This window comes from Chinchilla lanigera, unplaced genomic scaffold (genome assembly GCF_000276665.1).
Source record: "Chinchilla lanigera isolate Chin_1 unplaced genomic scaffold, ChiLan1.0 scaffold00179, whole genome shotgun sequence".
Classification (NCBI taxonomy): Eukaryota; Metazoa; Chordata; class Mammalia; order Rodentia; family Chinchillidae; genus Chinchilla; species Chinchilla lanigera.
In genome coordinates, this window is record NW_004955580.1 from 772,801 (window position 1) to 792,643 (window position 19,843).

At 55.9% G+C, this 19,843-nt stretch overlaps 2 protein-coding genes across 2 annotated transcripts; one reads left to right on the forward strand and one right to left on the reverse strand.

Moving 5' to 3' along the window:
• Positions 1-1,979: 1,979 nt before the first annotated feature.
• LOC102026585 (medium-wave-sensitive opsin 1) lies at positions 1,980-8,432 on the forward strand. The gene is made up of 6 exons (XM_005414184.2): positions 1,980-2,107; positions 2,396-2,692; positions 3,855-4,023; positions 4,664-4,829; positions 5,689-5,928; positions 8,226-8,432. The coding sequence occupies exons 1-6, from the start codon at positions 2,092-2,094 to the stop codon at positions 8,334-8,336; spliced, it is 999 nt and encodes a 332-aa protein (XP_005414241.1). The 5' UTR covers positions 1,980-2,091; the 3' UTR covers positions 8,337-8,432.
• A 106-nt stretch (positions 8,433-8,538) lies between these two features.
• On the reverse strand, positions 8,539-18,484 carry Tex28 (testis expressed 28; the record flags this gene model as incomplete). Its single annotated transcript, XM_005414223.2, is given in 4 exon segments — positions 8,539-8,918; positions 8,921-9,034; positions 9,364-9,499; positions 17,829-18,484. Coding segments are annotated over 4 exon segments (1,131 nt in total), but the record flags the coding sequence as incomplete, so codon positions are not given.
• Positions 18,485-19,843: the final 1,359 nt, after the last annotated feature.

The following is a 19,843-nucleotide window of genomic DNA, read 5'->3' on the forward strand; positions in this document are numbered from 1 at the left end:
ACTCCTCCCCATGCCCTCTCCTGCCTGTTGTGGCAGTGGCTGATCCATATACTCCATGGCTTTGGTGTCTGGCTTTTTTCATTTAGCATCATGCATTGAGATTTAGCCACAGTGCAGTATGGTCAGCTCTCTGTTCCTTTTTCAAGGCTGAATAATATTCCATTGATGTTTAATTCCTCTGTTAATGGACTTGGGTTGTTTCTCCCTCATGGTCTCTCATGAATGACACTGCTGTGGCTACCCATGTACAAGCTCTCAGGTATCCCAGTGGCAAGGCTGTGGCAGTACCCTTTCCTTCTGTTCCACAGTCCCTAGCCTGGCACCTGGAGTTTGTCAGGCACTGGCTGATTCTAGCAGCTGTCCCTACTACGGTACCAAGCAGGCTTTCCGTGGCTCTAGCCGCAAGCCCAGCAGCTGGGGCTCCCCTGTGTCCCAGGAGCAGCTGTCTCTCTGGGAGCCCCAAAGATGAAGTGGGCACTGAGGCTTTGCTGCACTGACAGAGGCGCCAGAGGAGCAAGAAAACTGAGATCAAGTTCTGGCCCAGTGGCACCCAGCCGTCTACAGACCGTCACCAAGGAGGCTGTGGCCTGGTGGCCCTGGAAGAGGGTGCACCGGGGCAGGCAGGAGAGGTGCCCACTGGCATGGCACACATGTGCTCACTGGGCCTCACTCTCACAGCTCTCCACAGAAAAGGGATTCTGCCGGGCATGCTGGTGCAATCTGGAGGCTGAGGCAGGAGGATTGCTGCAAGTATAAGACCAGCCTGGGCTACATAGTGACACTCTGCCTCAAAAAAGCCCAAAAAATAAAACAGGGTGGGTTCTGGGCCTGAGGCTGCCTCCATCCAGCACCCCGCCTGGAGGTCCCGCCCCAGCTTTGCCCAAGGGAACACCAGGTCCTGGACAATGGGCGGGTGCAGGACACAGAACGTGAGCCAGGGCAGGTGGGCTCCAAGTCGGGTCGCTGCAAATCCTTCTGAGCTGCCCATCCTCACTGGCTGGCCTGAGAGGAGGTCTAAGTCTGGGCCCAATTAAGGGATCAGAGGACAAAGAGTTCGGGAGCCTCTGAGGTGAGTGCGGGCTGATCCCGCAGGGGTATAAAGCACGCCAGCCGCAGTGTGCAGGGCCAGGGCCTTTGCAGCCATGGCCCAGCACTGGGCCCCCCATGAGCTCACGGGGGCACAGGTGCAGGATGCCCACGAGGACAGCACCCAGGCGAGTGTGTTCACCTACACCAACAGCAACGCCACTCGAGGTGAGTGGACTTGGGGCCGCGGGCCACACCTCCCCAGGGAGCCGCCTGGAGCTGCCACCATGACAGCACATAAAACCGTAGCTATGGTCTTTCTATTTCTTATTTATTCTTGGCGTTTTGAGTCAGAGTCTCGCTATGTAGCCCAGGCTGGCCTTGAATCACTATGTGGCCTCGAACTTATGGCCCCTTGGGAAGACAGGCATGTGCTACCACACCCGGCCACGTGGATTCAGCTTATGACTTTGTAAGCCACATAAGTTTATCTGTGCAGGCTTTGAGAATCCATTCCCGAAGAGTTCGCCAACTTCCTCTGCACCCCCAAGGCCGCCTAGCAGCTTGGGGATCTGCCTGCCTCTGGCTTCCCAGAGTCAAGTCCGGGGGCCTGGAGGCTGGAGGAAGTGGGTCAGACACACGCCTAAGTCCTTCCCGGAGCCCCGCCAGGCCTCAAGTGAGCGGTCCCTTGCAGTTCCCTGTCCAAGCAACTGCCCCAGTTGGTGGCCCCGGAGGCCGGGACGGCCCAGGCCTAGCGAGGCACAGCGTTCCTGCTCAGACGCCAGGGTCTGTTGTTTCATGGCGACGCCGCGCATGGGAGAAGAAGGGCTGCGGTCCTCCCCGCCCTTCTCTGTCCCCAAGTCGTGTTGAACCTCGCCATGGAGACCAGTGGAGTTTGTGTCCGTCTCCTTCGTCCCCACTGTGAGTTAGAATGTTGCCGTGTGTCGTTAGCTGTTGTCAGGACACAGATCTGCCCACACCTAAACACTAGTCCCAGGGCAGTGGCACCAACACTGCTGCCCAGAATGAGTTACCCCGAACCTGTCATCTGTCCGGGCCACTAGGATGTGTGATGAAGCCAGTGAGATTTTGTCCCGTACCGCCGTCCTTCTTGACAGGATTGTGCCTCTGGGTGGCTTGCTCTTGACACTCAGGGGTTTGAATCTAAAACCCCGCCTCAGGACCGCGGGTGGTAGTAGCGAGGCTCTGCAGGGATCCTGAGGCCCAGGGGAGCGCAGAGGCCCAGCCTCCTGGCCTCCAGGGTTGCCTGGGCTCTGGCTCTAGGGCCTCTGCATCTGGAAGCAGGTGGCCTGGGAGAGGACGCGGGCAGAGTGGCCGGCCACACAGGGCTTCTGTCCCCTGCCTGCAGGCCCCTTCGAAGGCCCCAACTACCACATTGCGCCCAAGTGGGTGTACCACCTCACCAGCACCTGGATGGTCGTCGTGGTCATCGCGTCTGTCTTTACCAACGGGCTTGTACTGGTGGCCACCATGCGCTTCAAGAAGCTGCGCCATCCCCTGAACTGGATCCTGGTGAACCTGGCAGTCGCCGACCTCGCAGAGACAGTCATCGCCAGCACCATCAGTGTCGTGAACCAGGTGTATGGCTACTTCGTGCTGGGCCACCCTCTGTGTGTCGTGGAGGGCTACACTGTCTCCCTGTGTGGTAAGGTGGGCTGGGTGGCCCTGTGGGAGTAGGGAAAGCTGTGCCCCAGGTTTACCGGGGTCAAGGTCACGGGGGTACCACAGGCATAAGGGTTCTACGGGCTTCCAACTGAGCACTGATTTATTTATTTATGTTTGGTGTTTTTGAGACAGGGTCTCACTATGTAGTGCGGGCTGGCCTTGAACTCACTGTGCAGCTCAGGCTGGCCTCAAATTTGTGGCAATCCTCCTGCCTCAGCCTTCCAAGTGGTGGGTTTAGGATGTGCACCACCATGCCCAGCTCCTCACAAGGAGTCTTTGCCTGGTTCAGGAGTTGAGCAGCTACCAAATCTTTCCATGTTTCTGTGTCACAGATATCCTTGGCCCTCCAGGAATGTTTCAAATGCAAACAATGAGATCCATAGGGTCACAAGGACAGTCGATTATTTTGGAAAACAGTTACCAAGGAAATTATTATTCTTATTATTATGGTTCTTGATATAAAGTCTTGCTATGTAGTCCAGGATGGCCTCAAACTTACCGAGATCCTCTTGCCTCAGCCTCCCAAGTGCTGGGATTACAGGTGTGTGCCACCACACCTGGCTCTAAGATTATTATTATTATTAATAATAAATAATTTTCCACAAAAACAGACCCTGTCTCAAAAAAATCCCAAAACAATAAATAAGAAAATCTCAGTGGTAAAAGTATTTGCTATTAGAAACATTAGTGACACCGTAAAGTTTCAAGGTAGTGAAGAAAGTAGGGGAGACTTTGAAAAGTTGCCACCTTTAGAAAGCGACATGAAAATCGTGCCTTCTCCAAGTGGCCCCATGAGGGGAGCCGAGGACACCAAAGCACTCATCCTGGAAGGAAGTAACCTCAGGGTGCCCCAAGGGGCCAGAGGCCCAGGTCAGCAGAGCCGCCCATCCCCTTGCTCTGCGAGACTCCCCAGCCTGGGCTGCCAGGCCCGGCGGGCACCGAACTCAGAGCGGCTGCTCCAGAGAGCACCTGAGACGGAGGGAGAAGAGAGGGATGGAGCCATGGGGGTCAGAGGTGAGGCCCCAAGCCCGCACTAAAGCCACCTGCTAGGAGGGGGCTCACCTCGGATGCTGCCCGCCCAGCTGTGGCGGAGGCCATTCCCCCTCTGGTCAGGCTCCAAGGTTCTGCTGCTATCCCCACAGGCATCACGGGCCTCTGGTCCCTGGCCATCATCTCCTGGGAGAGGTGGCTGGTGGTGTGCAAGCCCTTTGGCAACATGAGGTTTGATGCCAAGCTGGCCATAGTGGGCATCGTGTTCTCCTGGGTCTGGTCTGCGGTGTGGACGGCCCCACCCATCTTCGGCTGGAGCAGGTAAGAGTGCCAGGGTGCTGGCGAGTGACCCCGTGTGTAGTGTGTGGCTGTTGGGCTTCTGGCCTCCTATGGTGCTTGGAATCCAGGTCACTGGCTGGGTTGGTGTTTCAGTGGTGTGGAAGTGTGACCGAACGAGATGGAGCCTCACCTTCCCTCTGAGTGCTAAAAATACCCAGGGAGCAGAAAGTGGCGATAGCTGTGTGACAAACACTGTAAAAGTACCAAATGTCATAGTGCTAAACTGCACACTGTGTGTATTTTACCAATACAAAGCCAGGCGTGGTGGCGCGCACCTGTGATCCCAGCACTCTGGGAGGCCGAGGCAGGAGGATTGCAAGTTTGAGCCCAGCCTGAGCAGCTCAACAACTTAGTGAGACCCTGTCTCAAATGAACAATTGAAAAAGGACTGGGGATGCAGCTCAGTGTGAAGTTCCATCTCCATTTTGGGAGGGAGAAAAAGAGAAAGGCAGACAGAGACCTAAAAATGAACAAACACTTATCAAAAATTATGCCCAAGGGTTCTTTTGTAATGAGGCAGAGGCAGTGGTTGCGTGTGACGGCGTGCGTACAAAGCCCACGGGGTTGCGGGCCTCCACCTCAGCCAAGCCCCTCACCGGCGGGCGGGCCACACTCTCCGCAGATATTGGCCCTACGGCCTGAAGACATCCTGCGGCCCCGACGTGTTCAGCGGCACCTCGTACCCTGGCGTGCAGTCCTACATGATGGTGCTCATGGTCACCTGCTGCATCATCCCTCTCAGCATCATCGTGCTGTGCTACCTGCATGTGTGGCTGGCCATCCGGGCGGTGAGGCCCCTGAGCTGCCCCTACCCCACCGCGAGAAGCATCCAGCCAGAGGAGTGGGGACAGTAGGGGGACTGTCCCTGATTGCTGGGGGACCCCACAGGGACCAGAGATCAGCTCTCCCACACACGAGTGCCTCGGAGCACCCTCGCCCCAGCCCCCACCTCCAGCCTCATGGGAGAAGGAGGCTCCGTCTCCTCCAGCGGTGTTAAGTGTCCCCGGGCCAGCCAACCCCCAAGATACTCGCTGCTCTCAATGTTAACCACGGGGACCATGCCCACAATTGCCTGGCAGGGGCTTGAGAGCACTCTCGAGGTCACCACGCCCCCACCATGCCTCCCCCACCCCCCCACTGACAGGGGCACAGCCCGGCACTGGCCGGGGCTGGCGGTCACGAGCCAGGACCCACTCAGTGGTGCTCAGGCATTCGGCCTCACGGGCCTCCTCCACACCACGCAGCTGGCGGCCCCGGCCCCTGCCCGCAGGCGGCCACCATTGCCCCCAGAGCTGGAGGCCAGGCATCCCACTGGGCGCCCTGCCAGGCCCTGCCTTAGCCAGAGCTGCCCCTTCCTGCTTCCCACCCAGTCTGCACTCCTGCCTGTCCTCGTGTTCTGTGGCTGTGTGTGCGTGTGTGTGTGTGCGCACTGTGCAGCAACACCCCAGCAGCCTGCTAAGAGCAAGGGCCAGAGGTGGCAAGGGACATCTCAGGTCTGGCTTTGAGGCCCTCCTGGTGGGCTCCGCTCTGACCATGGGAGGAAGCTGGCCGTCCCCTGTCCGGGTCACCCTCCTTGTGCCACCGCAACTCGAGGCTCAAGAAGCAGAGCCCTAGGTGTGTCCCCACTTAGTGGCCTGGCTCCCACAGGTGGCGAAGCAGCAGAAAGAGTCCGAGTCCACCCAGAAGGCCGAGAAAGAGGTCACCCGCATGGTGGTGGTCATGGTCCTAGCCTACTGCCTCTGCTGGGGACCCTACACCTTCTTTGCGTGCTTTGCCACTGCCCATCCTGGCTACGCGTTCCACCCTCTGGTGGCTGCCCTGCCGTCCTACTTTGCCAAAAGTGCCACCATCTACAACCCTGTCATCTACGTCTTCATGAACCGGCAGGTAAGCAAACTCAGAATCCCGAGGAACGGAGTGCAGCGCTCTCGGAGCACACCCAGGGGAAGGGGCAGCCGCAGGCGCAGCTGCTTCTGGAGTGTCCTGCTGCCAGCTCTTCCTTCTCCAGCCTGTGAGGGTCCCCAGATACGAGTGCTCTGCCCTAGGTTGCCCCTAGTGCTTACAGAAACCCATTTTCTCCGCACTTGTCCTCCTGGAAGCACAGGCAGGCCCTCTGGGCTGCCCCGACCTGCAGCTGGAAAGCCTGCACGGACTCGTGGGTTAGTTGGGGCTGACATGCTGCGGTCTTCCCCGACAGCAGCCACCCTGAGCCCGAGGGCTGGGCTGCAGCAGCGAGCAGCCCATGGGTCCCAGACCCTCCTGGGTGGTTGGGAAGTGTTTCCTTTTTGCGTGCGTGAGTTAGGATCTTCTTGTAGTCCACACTGGCCTTGAACTCACTACATAGCCCAGGCTGGCGTCAAACTCGCAGTGATCCGCCTGCTCAGCCTCCTGAGTGCTGGGATGACAGGCGTGCGCCCCTACACCCAACCTTTCCTTTTTTGTTTGCTTTTGTGCTGGGGCTGAAACCTAGCCTGGAGCATACTAGGCAAGTGCTACACCTCTGAGCTGCACCCCAGCCTCCTCTCCCACTTCACAGCTGCCCCATGGCTCCACCCTGCCGAGTTCACCGAGAGCAGGCGCTCTTCCTGACCACTTCTGAGCACCACTTGCCCCAGCCCTGCCCAACTGCTGTCCTCACGAGGGCCTTAGGGCTGGCTGTATCTCAGGGATCCCGAGCTCCCCTGGTCGCAGCACCTCCCCGTTCTTTCCCTCCCCCTTCTGAAAGCCCCTCCGGGACAATGTCTGCACCGCTGGGCTCAGCCGGCTTCCCAAGGGCCTCTGCCGCTCCCGTGTTACTCCATCTTGCCACGTGCGGAGGGAAGTTCCTGGTATGGGCTTCTGTGAGGACAGGGAATTTTTTCTTGCTGTTCATGGCTGCAGCAGCCGAAAATGCAGAGGCTGGCACAGTGCGGGTGCTCGGGGAGGGCGATGCTGGCTGAATTCGTGGACCGAATTCCTCAGCCGTCTCTGCCAGCCCTGCAGCTGCATCGTGCTGCTAGTTAGCAGTGCATTCCCCGTTGACCCCAGCTCTGGCGCCCTTCCCTATGGAGCGTCTGGGGGATGCGAGGAGCTGAAGGCTGCCAGAAATGGGCTGAAATGTGAAGGCACTGTTCTGCCGCGGGTTCGAAGCTCTGTGGCTGGTGTGGTGCGGATGAGAGATGTGACTGAGAGAGGAGCAGGCCTAGATGTCACGCCAAGGGTCATGAGTACAGCAGACCTTGCTGGTGCAGGAAGAGGAAAGGGAGGTGGCCACAGTGTTCCCGACCTGACCCTTACCTTGATCCCAGCCATACCCTTGTTCCCTAAAATGTCTCCAAGTGCTGGGTATGGTGTGCGTGCCTATAGCCAGCTACTCGGGAGCCTGAGGCAGGAGCATGGCGGTCACCACGGCGATCACCCTGTCTCAGAGTTCTAAGAGGGCTGGGGGTGGAGTTCAGTGGTAGAGCCCTTGCCTTGCACGAGGGAGCCCTGGGCTCAAACCCCCAGGACCACCAGCGCAAACAGACGGGTTCAGACGCCTTTGAGCCTCTAGGTAGACATTCGGCGCCACATTTGCACGCTGTGTGGCTGGTCTGGGAGCCACCTGGCAAACTGCTGCAAACTGGGAGGCCGAGACGACAGAGATCAAGTCCCTCCCAATCCTGCAGGCCAGGCTTGGTTGCAGTGGCCCTGAGCCAGCCCCGTGCCTGTGCTCACGCTGGAGCTTGGGGCAAGCCTTGTGCTCCGTGCCTGTTTCTTCCCTCTGTGCCTGGGTCATGGCACGCAGAGCCTCCTCTCCCCAGAACAGCAGGGCCTCAGGTTTTGTGGCACTGGGGGTCAAACCCAGCAGCGTGGCGCCACTGAGCTCCACCCCCAGCCTGTTATTCTTTATTTTGAGACAGGGTCTTGCTAAATTGCCCAGACTGGCCCCGAACTTGCAATCTTCCCATCTCAGCCTCCCAGCGCCATCTTACCACAAAGAGCATTCCCGTGGAGGACGCACTCGCAGGCCCGCAGAACTCAGTGGTGCAAATGACTGACCGTCCTGACCCTCCCTCACCCCACAGACCCACGTGGGAGTGGGAGGAGGAAAGGGGTTAGGTTACCCAGGTGATACTTAGCGATGTCCCAAGCCTTGCCTTCCACCACCGCCGCCCCCATCTGGACCTGCCTGGTGCGCTAAGCGACACTGTCTGTCCTTCCAGTTCCGAAACTGCATCTTGCAGCTTTTTGGGAAGAAGGTTGAGGACAGCTCCGAACTCTCTGGCACCTCCAAAACAGAAGCCTCCTCTGTGTCTTCAGTGTCACCTGCATGAGCGTTGCCTCCCACCTGCCCGCCACGGCTCTGGCTACTTCTCCCCCTTCCTTTCTGTCCCTGTGAAATAAATGCAAATGCTCTTTGCCAGCACCAACCACGTCACAGGCTGCCGCTGCTGCGCGGGGCCCTGCGCCACTGCATTCCAGCGGTGCAGGGCCTCAAGGGGTGAGGGAGGCAGAGAGTAGGGTGGACAGACTTTAATCTCCCTCAGTTCCACGCCTCCGGGTGGCAACACGGGAGGAAGTGCAAGGCAGGCTGGTGTCCGCTGGCGACGGGGGAATCAGGAGGAGGCAGCAGGAGGAGGGAGGGGACGGCAAGCTCGGGCAGGTGGCACCCCAGCCCCGTGAGGTCCTCCTTATGAAGGCCTGGTGTTCTTGGCACCCGTCCTCCACCCGGAAGGGATCCACACCTGCCAGTCTGCGGTGGCAATGGCGTGTCGCTTCCGCCAGGCCAGAGCCCCAAGTGTGAGCAGCATGAGCACGGTGCACCTGTGCAGGCGCTTGCTTGCCCGGGGCAGGGGGCAGGAGCATATGGTGGCCACACACGCCAGGATGGCACAGGTGAGGACCAGCAGCAGGCTCACGAAATGCAGTACAAGTTCCCCAGCTTGGCTCCACAGCCTCGCGTCACCTCCACCTGGGCGGCTTGCTGCAGGGCCTCCAGCTGGGCCAGCCGGCTCTTGAAAGCCTCTAGGACCTCCCGTAGATGGCAAACACACACACACACACACACACACACACACCCTGCCAAGTACTGTAGGGACTGAGCACCTAGCTGGGAGGGGTCTGGCCAAGGGCAGGAGGAAGAAGGGGCATGGGTTCAAAGAGGGTGTGGAGCAGGAGGCCAGGATGAGGCAGGGGTTCTTGGAGACCCTTGGGGAGTGACAGTTCCCACCCCAGCTCTTCAGACCACGGGCTCCGCCCTCCCACAGCAGCCAAGCTAGCACACATTGGCCTGGGCACAGAGAGGGGACCCCGTGACAGCAAAGGTCCAGCCTTGGGGGTGGCAGGGAAGGGACCTCTCACCCATGTTTCCTTGGCCCGCTCATAGGACAGGTAGGCCATCTTCTCTTGCGTGCAGGCCAGACCCTGTTGGAAGCGGTAAATCTCATCCCAATGCCTTTGCAGGTGGCCATCCACCTGTTCCTCCACCAGTACATGTCTCAGGAGCAAGAGAGACAAGAGCATGCTCAGGACCTCAGGCTGCTCCTGGGTTCGCAGGTACCCTGCCTCCCTGCCCACGTTCTCAGTTGGGCCCCATTCAAGAGGCCACCTGCTGTGGGGCCACCAGGACATCCCAGTTGCACGTCAGTCACAAGCACACTGTCAGCTCTGTCTTCCATCTAGGGTCTCTCTAATAGCCATGCTGCAGAGCTTAACTTCCATACCGCAGGTGCTATCCACAATGCAGAACTCCTGGGCCTGGCATTTCTTCCATGGAAGACAACACAGTGCGTGATGCCACTGGCATGCGATGTCCAGACAGATGCGAGGCACGCGGCTGGGGCAGGGCAGGACAGGAGTAACTGCTATTGCTCTTCGGGTTCTTTGGGGTGTGATGAGACAGCAGAAATGGCTGAACAACTCTGGAAATCTACTAAAACCCACTGGATTGTACCTTCAAATGGATGACATTGATAGGGCATGAATTCTATCTCAATACAGCTGTTATTTAAACAAAACAAAAACCTGTGTTGTAGTAATGATTGCATAACTCGGTATGTTTAATAAAAACCACTGAAATGCAGTTAACATGGTGTATTTTATGACATGCAAATTGTATCTCAATAGAGATGTTAAAAAAAACACAACTAAAACACCACCTGTTATGTCTATAAACACACGAGTATTCAAAGTATGAAAACATGCATGGAAAAGATAAGCAAATGAAGCCAGACATGGCAGCACACGCCTGTAATCCCAGCACTTAGGAGGCTGAGGCAGGAGGATTGTGCCAAATTCTAGGCCAGCCTGAACTACATAGGGAGACCCTGTCTCAACAAACAAACAAACAAACAAACAAGCAAATGAGGCCAGTGAGGCTGATGGATGAGGGTTGGGGGGCTACCAGAGCCCCGACTGAGTCTTTGAAAGTTTGCTTTCATTTCTTTGTTTCTTCTGAGGCTCTAGAGATCGACCCCAAGCTTTCACACATGCACAAACAGTGGTGTGCAAAGAGATGGGCAAGCAAGGACTCCGACCCGCCCCAAGCACCTGCCAAACTCCCACAAGGGGAAGCCCAGCTCTCGTGCTGCAAGGCAGCCTGTCAAAAGATGGGCACCGTGCCTTGGATCTGAAAGGTTCCTAAACGCTCACGTGCGGCAGGACTGGTCCTTGAAGCAGCAGTGCTCAGAGCGGGGCGGTGGGAGGTGCTGGAATCCTGAGGCCCCTGAGCTCATCAGGGCATCTTCTATGCATGAGGTAGGGACTTAGTGGGCTCCCGGGAAGGGGGGCGGGGAGCCTACTGGGAAGAAGTAGGTGACCCCGGGTGATTTCCATGTAGTATTTTGTCCCCTCTTGGCGACCCTCTTGGTTAGCAGCTCTCCTCTGCCAGGCCCTTTTGCCACGAGCCCAAAGGCCGTGGAGCCCACAGTCAAAGCAAAGCCTCTGAACCTGGGGCCACAAGCAAACTTGCTCCCTCTGAGTGGATGGTCCTGAGGATACTCACACCACAACGGACAGCTGACTAGCTAAGGCTGCGCATCAGAGGGGTTCGTTGGCACGGTGCCCGGCCCAAAATAGATTTCTCAGTGCCATTTTTCCCTTCACAGGAGAGATATGGATGGCCACAGGGATTCAGGATATGAATTATGATGAAGCATATATTTATGAATCTCACCAGCATGAGCATGAGATCAATTAACAGCTGCATCATCATGCGCTCTATGAGAATGCAGGAATAAATGCTTGAATAAGACAAGGTATTAGTAACCACTTTAGTCTTCTTAATTTTCAACAGCTCATGTTTGCAGTACATGATGATGACATTCAAGGTGGGGCGTCAGTACCTGTACAAAACACATCTCAGTTCATCTCAGCTGTCATTTCCTCCCTCCAACCCTCCTTGTCCTGCCTAGCACACGGTTTCTCCTAAAGGTATCTCTCTAGCCTGCCCTCCTCCACCCTTCCCTCTGCTGGGTAACACACCGCATCTCCTCAGGGCACGCTCCTGGCCTCGCTGTCTCTTGCCCTAGCCCAGTCTCCCTTCCTCCAGCAGCAGCCTGCCCCTCGTGTGCTCACCCTCCTCGTGTGCTCCTGTTCTAGGGCCTGCAGTCCAGTTCCTGCAGTCCCAAGGGGAGCTGGCCAGCCCCGAACATGCTCTTCTGCACACACCACAGTGACCAGGCAGCCACAGCACTGCCAAGACATGATGTCACTATCAAGACCGCCCTTTCTCTCACGCACACCACTTCTTTCCAGAGCATATTCTCGGTCATTCCTGAGAAATGGCTCTGGACAAGATCAGCTGGACCTGCAGGCCTGCACCTGGAATGGAGTCTAACACAGGGATTGACCACCCCAGGTATGCTAGGGGCCACGTCACCCTGAGGGCAGGAGGGGGACAGCCAAAGGCAGGAGGCCCCCAAGAGAGGGATCCCGTGGGAGCACATGCTAGCATGCGTGTGCTGAGGGCAGTATGGGGACAGCTTCCAACACACTTGGGCAGTCCTGCAGCCGCGGGAGGCAGAGTGTGCACTGGCTGTTTCGGCCGCCATGCACGAGCTGAGCAAGCGACCCCGTGGGCGCGGGGCAGAGGTGGAACGGGAGGCGGGGCGTGCAGATGTGGGCCTGCCCAGCCCTTCTGAGGTCTGACCGCAAAGGGAGGAACTGTGCTTACTCACTGAAGGGGAGACTCCAACACAGCAGGGGGCCAACAAGCAGAGGAAGTAGACACGGGACGCCTGAAGCCCCAAGGAGACTGGCAGGAGTGGAGGGCAGGAGCCACTGCTGCGATCGGGGACAGGGAATTTCTGAGGGCAGCTGGCCAGGCCTGGCAGGAAACAGCCTTTCCCCACAACATGAGGGGGCCAGAGGGAAGGGCCACAGGTCCAGGCAGGGCTAAGATGCCAAGAGGAGACTGGCAGGTTACAGCGAAGTGGTTCCAAGCAGACCCTGCGGTAGAGTCGCTGTGGATGGATGTCTCCTCCTTGGCACTTGCCTGGACGAGCCCTAAAGACCACCTGTACCTAGCAGAGGCTGAGGATAACACCTGACCCCACCACTCTGCCAGCTGTGCTTCAGCCGTCATATCAGATAGTATGCGGATGGCCCTGGCGTGCTGCCCAGAACATGGAAATCCTTGCTCGCAACACAGCCGTTGCTACTAAAGGGCCCTGCCAAAGCTCTGATCGCATTAACGAAGACTAAAGAGCACTCAGGTGAGAGAGGAGCGCGGGAGGGTAGAAGAGGAAGGTGGCCTGGAGGGTGGTGGAGACAAGGGTAGGGAGCCACGCAGAGAGCAGCTGAGGGGCATGCAGTGAAAGCCAAGGTGACAGACCGGAGAGCCCGCAGCGCTGAGCAGCGCCCTCACCCTCAGGCCCACCTGGCTCTGGAAAGTCTCTCCTGGTTGGACCACGGACCTCACGCAGCCCATTCAGAGGGTGCATGGCGCTCGGCCGCGGCCCGGCACCACCATTTGGGAGCCCCCACCCCCTTCATGGCAGTCGCAAAGGTTCTCACCACTGGCGGCTGCCTGCTGTGCTTCCCTTATGAAATCAGGAACCCCAGGGTCTCAGTCACTTTCCAGTCACTGGGACAAAATACCCAGAACCCACAGTTTAAAGAAATTCCTTTTGACTCATGATTTGGGGAGATTCGGTCCATGGTTAGCCGGCTCCAGGGCAGAAACTGCATGGTAGAAGGGCCTAGTGGAGGACAGCTGCTCACCCCATGGCAGCTAGGAAGCAGAGAGAGCAGGGAGGGCTAGGGACAAGAATATATCCTTCCAGGTCACACCTCATGACTCTCCTCCTTCAACCAGGACCCTCCTCCAAATACATGAGACCTCAGGACCTCGGGACGGATATCTTAGATCTAAACCATAACACCTCTAACCTGTCTAATCATTCTAAGAAAGATTCAGTGGCTGAACCAGCCACCTGACACAAGCCCGCATTGTAAAGATCAGACAGACGAGGAGGAGGAGAGGCTAGCAACAGGGACAGAATAGTCACGCTTTGTGGTGCACATCTGCAGTCCCAGCTCTGGGAGGCTGAGGCACAAGGATCTCAAGTTCAAGCCCAGCCTGGGCAACTTATGACTCAGTGAGACTCAGTGTGAAGGCCCCAAATGCAATCCCCAGTACCAAGGGAGAAAAAAAAGGACTGAGAATAAACCCAGAGGTTGGTGATATGGTAGAAGCTAAGCAAAAGCAGCATGCTTCAGAGGGGACTGGCTCTGTGGAAGACGGCGGTGCCGGCGGGTCTCTAACTCAGGAGCGCAGGGGTAGGGCAGGTTGGGGAGCAGACTATGGAGGCTGCAGCTGCAGAGAGGGTGGGGTGGTTTCCCTCTTGGTCTGTACTTGTTAAGGCGGAAGGCATGAAGAATACCGGCAGCGGGCTGACAGGTCACTCAGCGCTACAGGGCTTGCTTGGCACACACCAGGCCCTGGGTCTGAGCCCCAGCACCGCAGAGAAAGAAAGGAGAAAAAAGTGGGGGAGATTTTGGTAAAAAGCTAGGAATTCTCAAAAGAAACAACTGGGGAACTGGAAAGTACCTTAACTGGAATTGAGAGACAATGGGTAGGTTAAGAACAAAGTAGCCCCAGGCTAAGGGAGTTTTAGTGACCTGGGGGAGCATTCAGAAGAAAATACAGTGGAACAGAGAGAGAGGCACTTGGGAACTGAGATGGGACTTAGCAGAGGCAGGGCCCAGGCCCAGGCGAACCTGCGCCGGAAAGGGGAGGAATGAGGGAGCAGACCGAAGCAAGATGTGAAAAACGAATAGGCAAGGACGCCCAAAGTTGAAGGAGACATATGAACTGAAGAAACAAAGTAAGACCAGGATGAGAGCAGAGAAAATCACATCCGTGGCCACGACAGCAAAGCTGCTGCCCACCTAAGAGAAACGGTACAAAAAGGGACCAGAAGAAAATAAGGCAGGTTCTGTTCAAAGGGGGAACAGGAAGGGTGGGAGCAGCCTTTTCAGCCAAACTGAGGAAAGCCTGAAGGGGAGCTTTCAAAACGCTTATTTCAGTTGGGCATGGGGCTGAGGCGGGAGGCTTGCCATGAGTTCAAGGCCAGCCTGGGCTACATAATGCATAGTGACTTCGTGATTTCAAGGGCAGCCTGGAATACATAGCAAGACTCAGTCTCTAAAGACCAAACCAAACCAAACCAAAGCAAACCCAAAGGAAGGACTGCGTGTTGGCTTGCTCTGAGAGTGGGTCAGTGGTCAAAGGCCTGCAGAAAGGAGAACTTTAGTAAATGTTAGATAAATGTGTCTTTTAGTACTGCTCATCCATTCACCTAATCATTTTTGAGGCAAAACTGTCGATTAGGAAACTGTCTGCCTTGTTGTAGGTTTAAAGATAGGATGAAAGAGTAAAATGTAAAACGGCAGGGCGGTGAGTGGCAGCAATACAGTCTCTATGAGATTCGGAAAATAACAACTTGGGGAAGACAAAAAGAAGTAAGGAAATCAGGAAGGAACTGACGAGAAAATTAAAAGCTACAGAGAAGCTGAAGAGACGGACCACAGCGCAGAGAAGGGAATGACGGGGTCCAGACTTTCCCCAGCCTGACTCTCCACAGCACATCACAGTCAGAAGCTCAGAAGTCCCTCACAGGGACAGAATCCTAAATGGTGCTACAGAACAGCAAAATGGGTTTTGTTTACCTCACAAAGGTAAACCCATGAGAATCACAGCAGCCTCTCTTTTTTTTTTTTTTTGAACCAGGAATCGAACCCACGACCTCACGCTTGCATGGCAGGCGCTGTGCCACTGAGCTATATCCCCAGCCCCACAGCAGCCTCTCGACACAAACCTTAAAGGCCAGGAGGGCTTGGAGTAAAGTGTTTCAACCCCTAGAAGATAACTTCCAACCTTAACTTATACATCTTTCAAAACTTTCCTCAAACAAAGAGAGCCTCAAGAAAGTCATGACCACCAAACTAGTATTACAAAAAATTCTCAAGGATATCTATCCTAGAAAGAAGCACTGAAGCTAACAATGCCAGTAAGTCAAATAGAATGAAGGGACAATATAAAATCAGCAACAGGAAAATCATACAGTGACAAGAATAAGCCAATACCTTTCAGTAATAACTCTTAATGTGAACAGCATCAATTCCCCAATGAAGACACATACTTGCTTGAAAAGTAAGAATGCTTTCCCATGAAAAGACTAAGGAAAAATAAAAACAAAAGCCCTCACAATGAGATACCTTTTCATACCCTCTCCCATTAGAGAGAGAGAGAGAAAGAGACAGAGACAGAGAGACAGAGAGAGCGAGCAGTAAGGAGTCGGTGACAGAGTAGAGCACAGACAAGGACACTGCCAATTTGAATGAGCCCATGCGCCATGTCAGAGAAACATAGAGGACACGCAGCAGGCCACAAGCAGTCCCCAAGGATACGTCCGTAGATCACAGAGGACATGTTTAGCAGATTATACAGGACACATTGGCCCACCTTTTCTCTGACCCACTCCCTCAAAAGCCGGCCAAGAAGTACTTTTTAAAAAAGCCTCTTAGCTTGCAAGGTCCCTCTCAGATTTTAGCAATAAACCTGCTTAGACTGTTGGAGTTCAAGTTCCCCTCTTTCCTGCTCAGTCAGAAGGCAGGAGGACTGCAACTTCAAGCCCAGCCTGAGCAGCTGGGACCCTGTCTCAATTTTAAAAAGAAAAAAGAAGGGCAGGGCAGTGGGAAAGCCTAGTGTCCATCTGGTGGCAAGGAAACCAGCGCAGCCCGTGGGAGCCAACCTGGCAGTCCCTCTGAACCGTAGACCGAGAGCCACCACAGGCCACGGCAACCCCACCCCCAGGAGGGGACCCCAAGGAGCCCATGCCTGCACACTAGTGAGCCAGCCAGCGTTCACAGCAGAGTTTCTCAGGCAGCAAAAGGTGCAAACAACCCGTTCCAGTTTCGGAGGGGAGGGGCCCAGGTGACAAGAGACAGGGCACTAGGCCCAGGGTGTGCTCTCAGCCTTGGTGCCTCCCTTCTCGTCCAACCTCGTGGCTGCAGAGCCAGTGCTCCCCTACACCACACCCTCCCTGCCTTGGACCCAGCCTCATTCCCCGACTTTGGACTGAACCCTCCAAAAACTGTGAGCTCAAACCAACCTTTCCTCCTGGAAGTTGTGGGTGAGTACTTTGTCCCAGAGACGGGAAGGTTGCTAATACACAGCCCAAACGTCTGTCAACGCGGGCCAGAGAAAATGTGGGAGTACTCAGCTACAGAAAGGAGGAAGCCCTGGTGCACCACAACCTTGGACGTGCCAGGGAGACACAAAAGGCACATCCTGCGAGGTCACAGGCCTGTGAAATGTCCCCGAGAACTGAATCCACAGAGAGAGAAAATGGCAGCGGCTGCCTAGTGCTGAGGACAGGAGGGAATGGGAGCCACATGAAGAATGTGAGTTCTCCTTGGGTGATGGATACGGTCGACAACTAGATGGAGGTGACAGTCACACAGCACTACGATGTACTCGATGCCGCTGGATTTTACTATACGCTTTAAAATGCTTCATATCCCATTATACAAATTCGATCTGAACTTTTAAAAAAGTGCTTGCGTAAATTTGCCTAATACAGTTGGTGCCTAGGCATCCACTCTAAACCCTGCCATAAGTTAGGTGAAACCCACCCACACCTGGCACCTTCAGCCTAGAACTTTCCTTCCCTAGAAGGCTCTTTACAACACAGCTGATTTGTTCTCCTGTCACTGCCGTGAAACCCAACACAGCCTGTGCTAAGCCCCAAAGGTCAATGCCGCCGTCCTGTAAATAAGACCCACCCTTTCTGTACATCTCTGTCTGACAGGCCAACCCTCAAGCCCTTGAAGAATGCCTAAAGCTGGAGCCATGGGCGTTACAAGAGGCACAAGCTCACGGGTCCCCCACATGGGTGAGTCCTGGCCACCTCCACACTGCCTCCACGCCATCACGTCCCAGGGCCCTGGGCAGTATCTATCTCTTGGCTTCTGCATTTCCTTCTCACCTCCTCACCACGTCTCCCCGATACACATGCTCCAACCTCACTGCCCCCTGCCATCCCTGTCGGTGCCAGCTGACTCTCTGTCCACTGTGCTGCTGAAACCGTCTGGCCAGTGAAGGATGAGGCAGGTCTGGGGCCGCAGGCAGGGCCCAGCCACCAAGAGCAACACGGAGCACTCTTCCCTCCTGCCCTTCCCCAACTCTGCAAGGCCACATCTCCAGCTCCGGCCCCCGCGCCAGGCTACCTAGACACACACACACACACACACACACACACACACACACACACGCTACAGGCAGGTCCCCAGGGGCACAGGAGGGAAGGGGCTCAGCTCACCTGTACCTCTGCTCCGGAAGGGACTCCAGCGACACAGGCAGGTCTGTCAGATACCTGTCCTGGAGGCTCTGGTAGGCCCCCTGCAGACCTGAGCATGAGCTCCTGACCCCCGCCAGCTCCTCCTCTACCCTCTGCAGCAGAAGCTCTCTCTGCTGCCGCCGGCTGCAGAGGTAAGGCTCGGGTGCGCTGGCTCCAGCAGCTCCAGGCCCACTGGGCTGGTCACCATTGTCCAGGCCGCCTTCTGCCTTGAGTGCTGGGCCAGTGGGCCTTTGTCCCTCTAGCTCCAGGAGCTGCTGGCAGCACTGATGGAGCCTGCACTCAATGTGCGAGATGGTAGCTGAGGTGCTCTGGTTCACCCTCTCAAAGGCCCACCGGACGTGTGTGGCCTGGTGACGCTCGGTGCTGGCCACCAGCTTGAGGTAGCTCATCGTGTTCTCGTCCGGACTGGTTCTCTTCACTTTCAGCTGCTCAGACAGGTAGAGGATGCGGTGCCTGATGCCTTCGTGCAAGTTTCGGGCGACCTGCCTGTCCAACAGGTGGGAGTGGCCAGAGTGGCTGCTGAGGCCACCTTGGTTGGATGACAGGGACCTGTGGGAAGGCATATTGGAGGGAAGGCTCGTCCTTGGGTCCTTGGTGTGCTCTTTCTGCAGCAGAAATCAAGGAATCGCAAAAGGGTGCGCCTCCATGAAAACACAGGTGTGCATGGAGGCTCACGTGCCCAGGGGCCCTCCCCTCCTTTCCAGTACCTGACCCCTCACCTCACAGGTGAATCTCCCCTCTACATGAACCCGTCATCCGTGGGCTTCTCTCCCATGCTATCTTCCAAGAATTACCAGTCGAGGGTCTCATTTGTAAAGAACATTTCTTGTGAAGTACAAATAAAGTCATTCCCACGAACCCACATGGCTCGCACATTGCTACTTCCGGGGAGACAGGACAGGTAGGCAGAGAGATTTGCAACCTAACGGGTTCGTTGGTTCATGTGATCATTTATTCCACACATGAGTTCCTGAGGGCTGAGCATGCACTATGGACAGGTACGCCCCTGTCACAGAACTGACCATGCCATTGTAGGGGCAAGAGAAGACGGCAGCCGAGGAGCAGCAGCCTATCACAGCCTCTCCAGGACCTGGATCCAGACACCCGGAACGACAATGACTCAGCAAGAAAAGAGCTCAGAATCAGGAGAGAGCCCATAGGAACAATGAAATCAGAGAAACTGAGGACAACCCGGGAAAAAAGAAGCACTGGCCGCCGCTCCCTGGAGGGGACCTGACTGCAGACACAAGGTGACCTGGAGAGGGGCAGCAGCCCCTGGGGGAGACGTGGACAGGGCCAACAGTGCTCGCCCTAAGAAGCTTGTGGAGTTGTAAACTACAAATACAGCATGCAGGTTAGCTCTGAGAGTGACTCCTTCCACATGGCGGGCTAGTGTTAGGAAGGAAGGGCAGTGCAGCCTCACCACGTCTGTGAGCCATTTGCGGGAGGTGCTAGTTGTTCAAGACTGAGCTGCTCTGGGAATCAGAAGCCACAGAACAACTATATGTTTCAGGGTCTCTGGGGTCACCTACCACAATGACTAGCTGGGAGAGGGTCACAAGAGACCATTGCCTGAGAAGTTCAAGCAGGGGCGAGCTCAGGCCCGGAAGGACATGGTGGCCCTGGCCTCCACAGTAAGAAGCCAGGCTGGCTGAGCACTGCTTTCATAGGAGCTGGGCCTGAGAGTGCCGGCCTTACACCCAGCGGGCTGCTGCACCCCTCCTACTCCACCTCACTGCCTCCTTCCAGCACAGAGCTCAGGATGTTTTGGGGCTCATTTGTCTTTATTTTTTGGGGGTGTTATTTTTTCTTTCTTCTCTTTCTTTTATTCTTTTCCTTAATTTTCTGTTACTTTTACCTAATACTACTCTGTTTTATTCTTCATTTGAATTCTTTATCTCACTTTTCTCTCCTTTCTCACCTTCCTATTATTTTCAAATTTTACTTCTTTTATTCTTCTCTTTCTCCACCCCCTG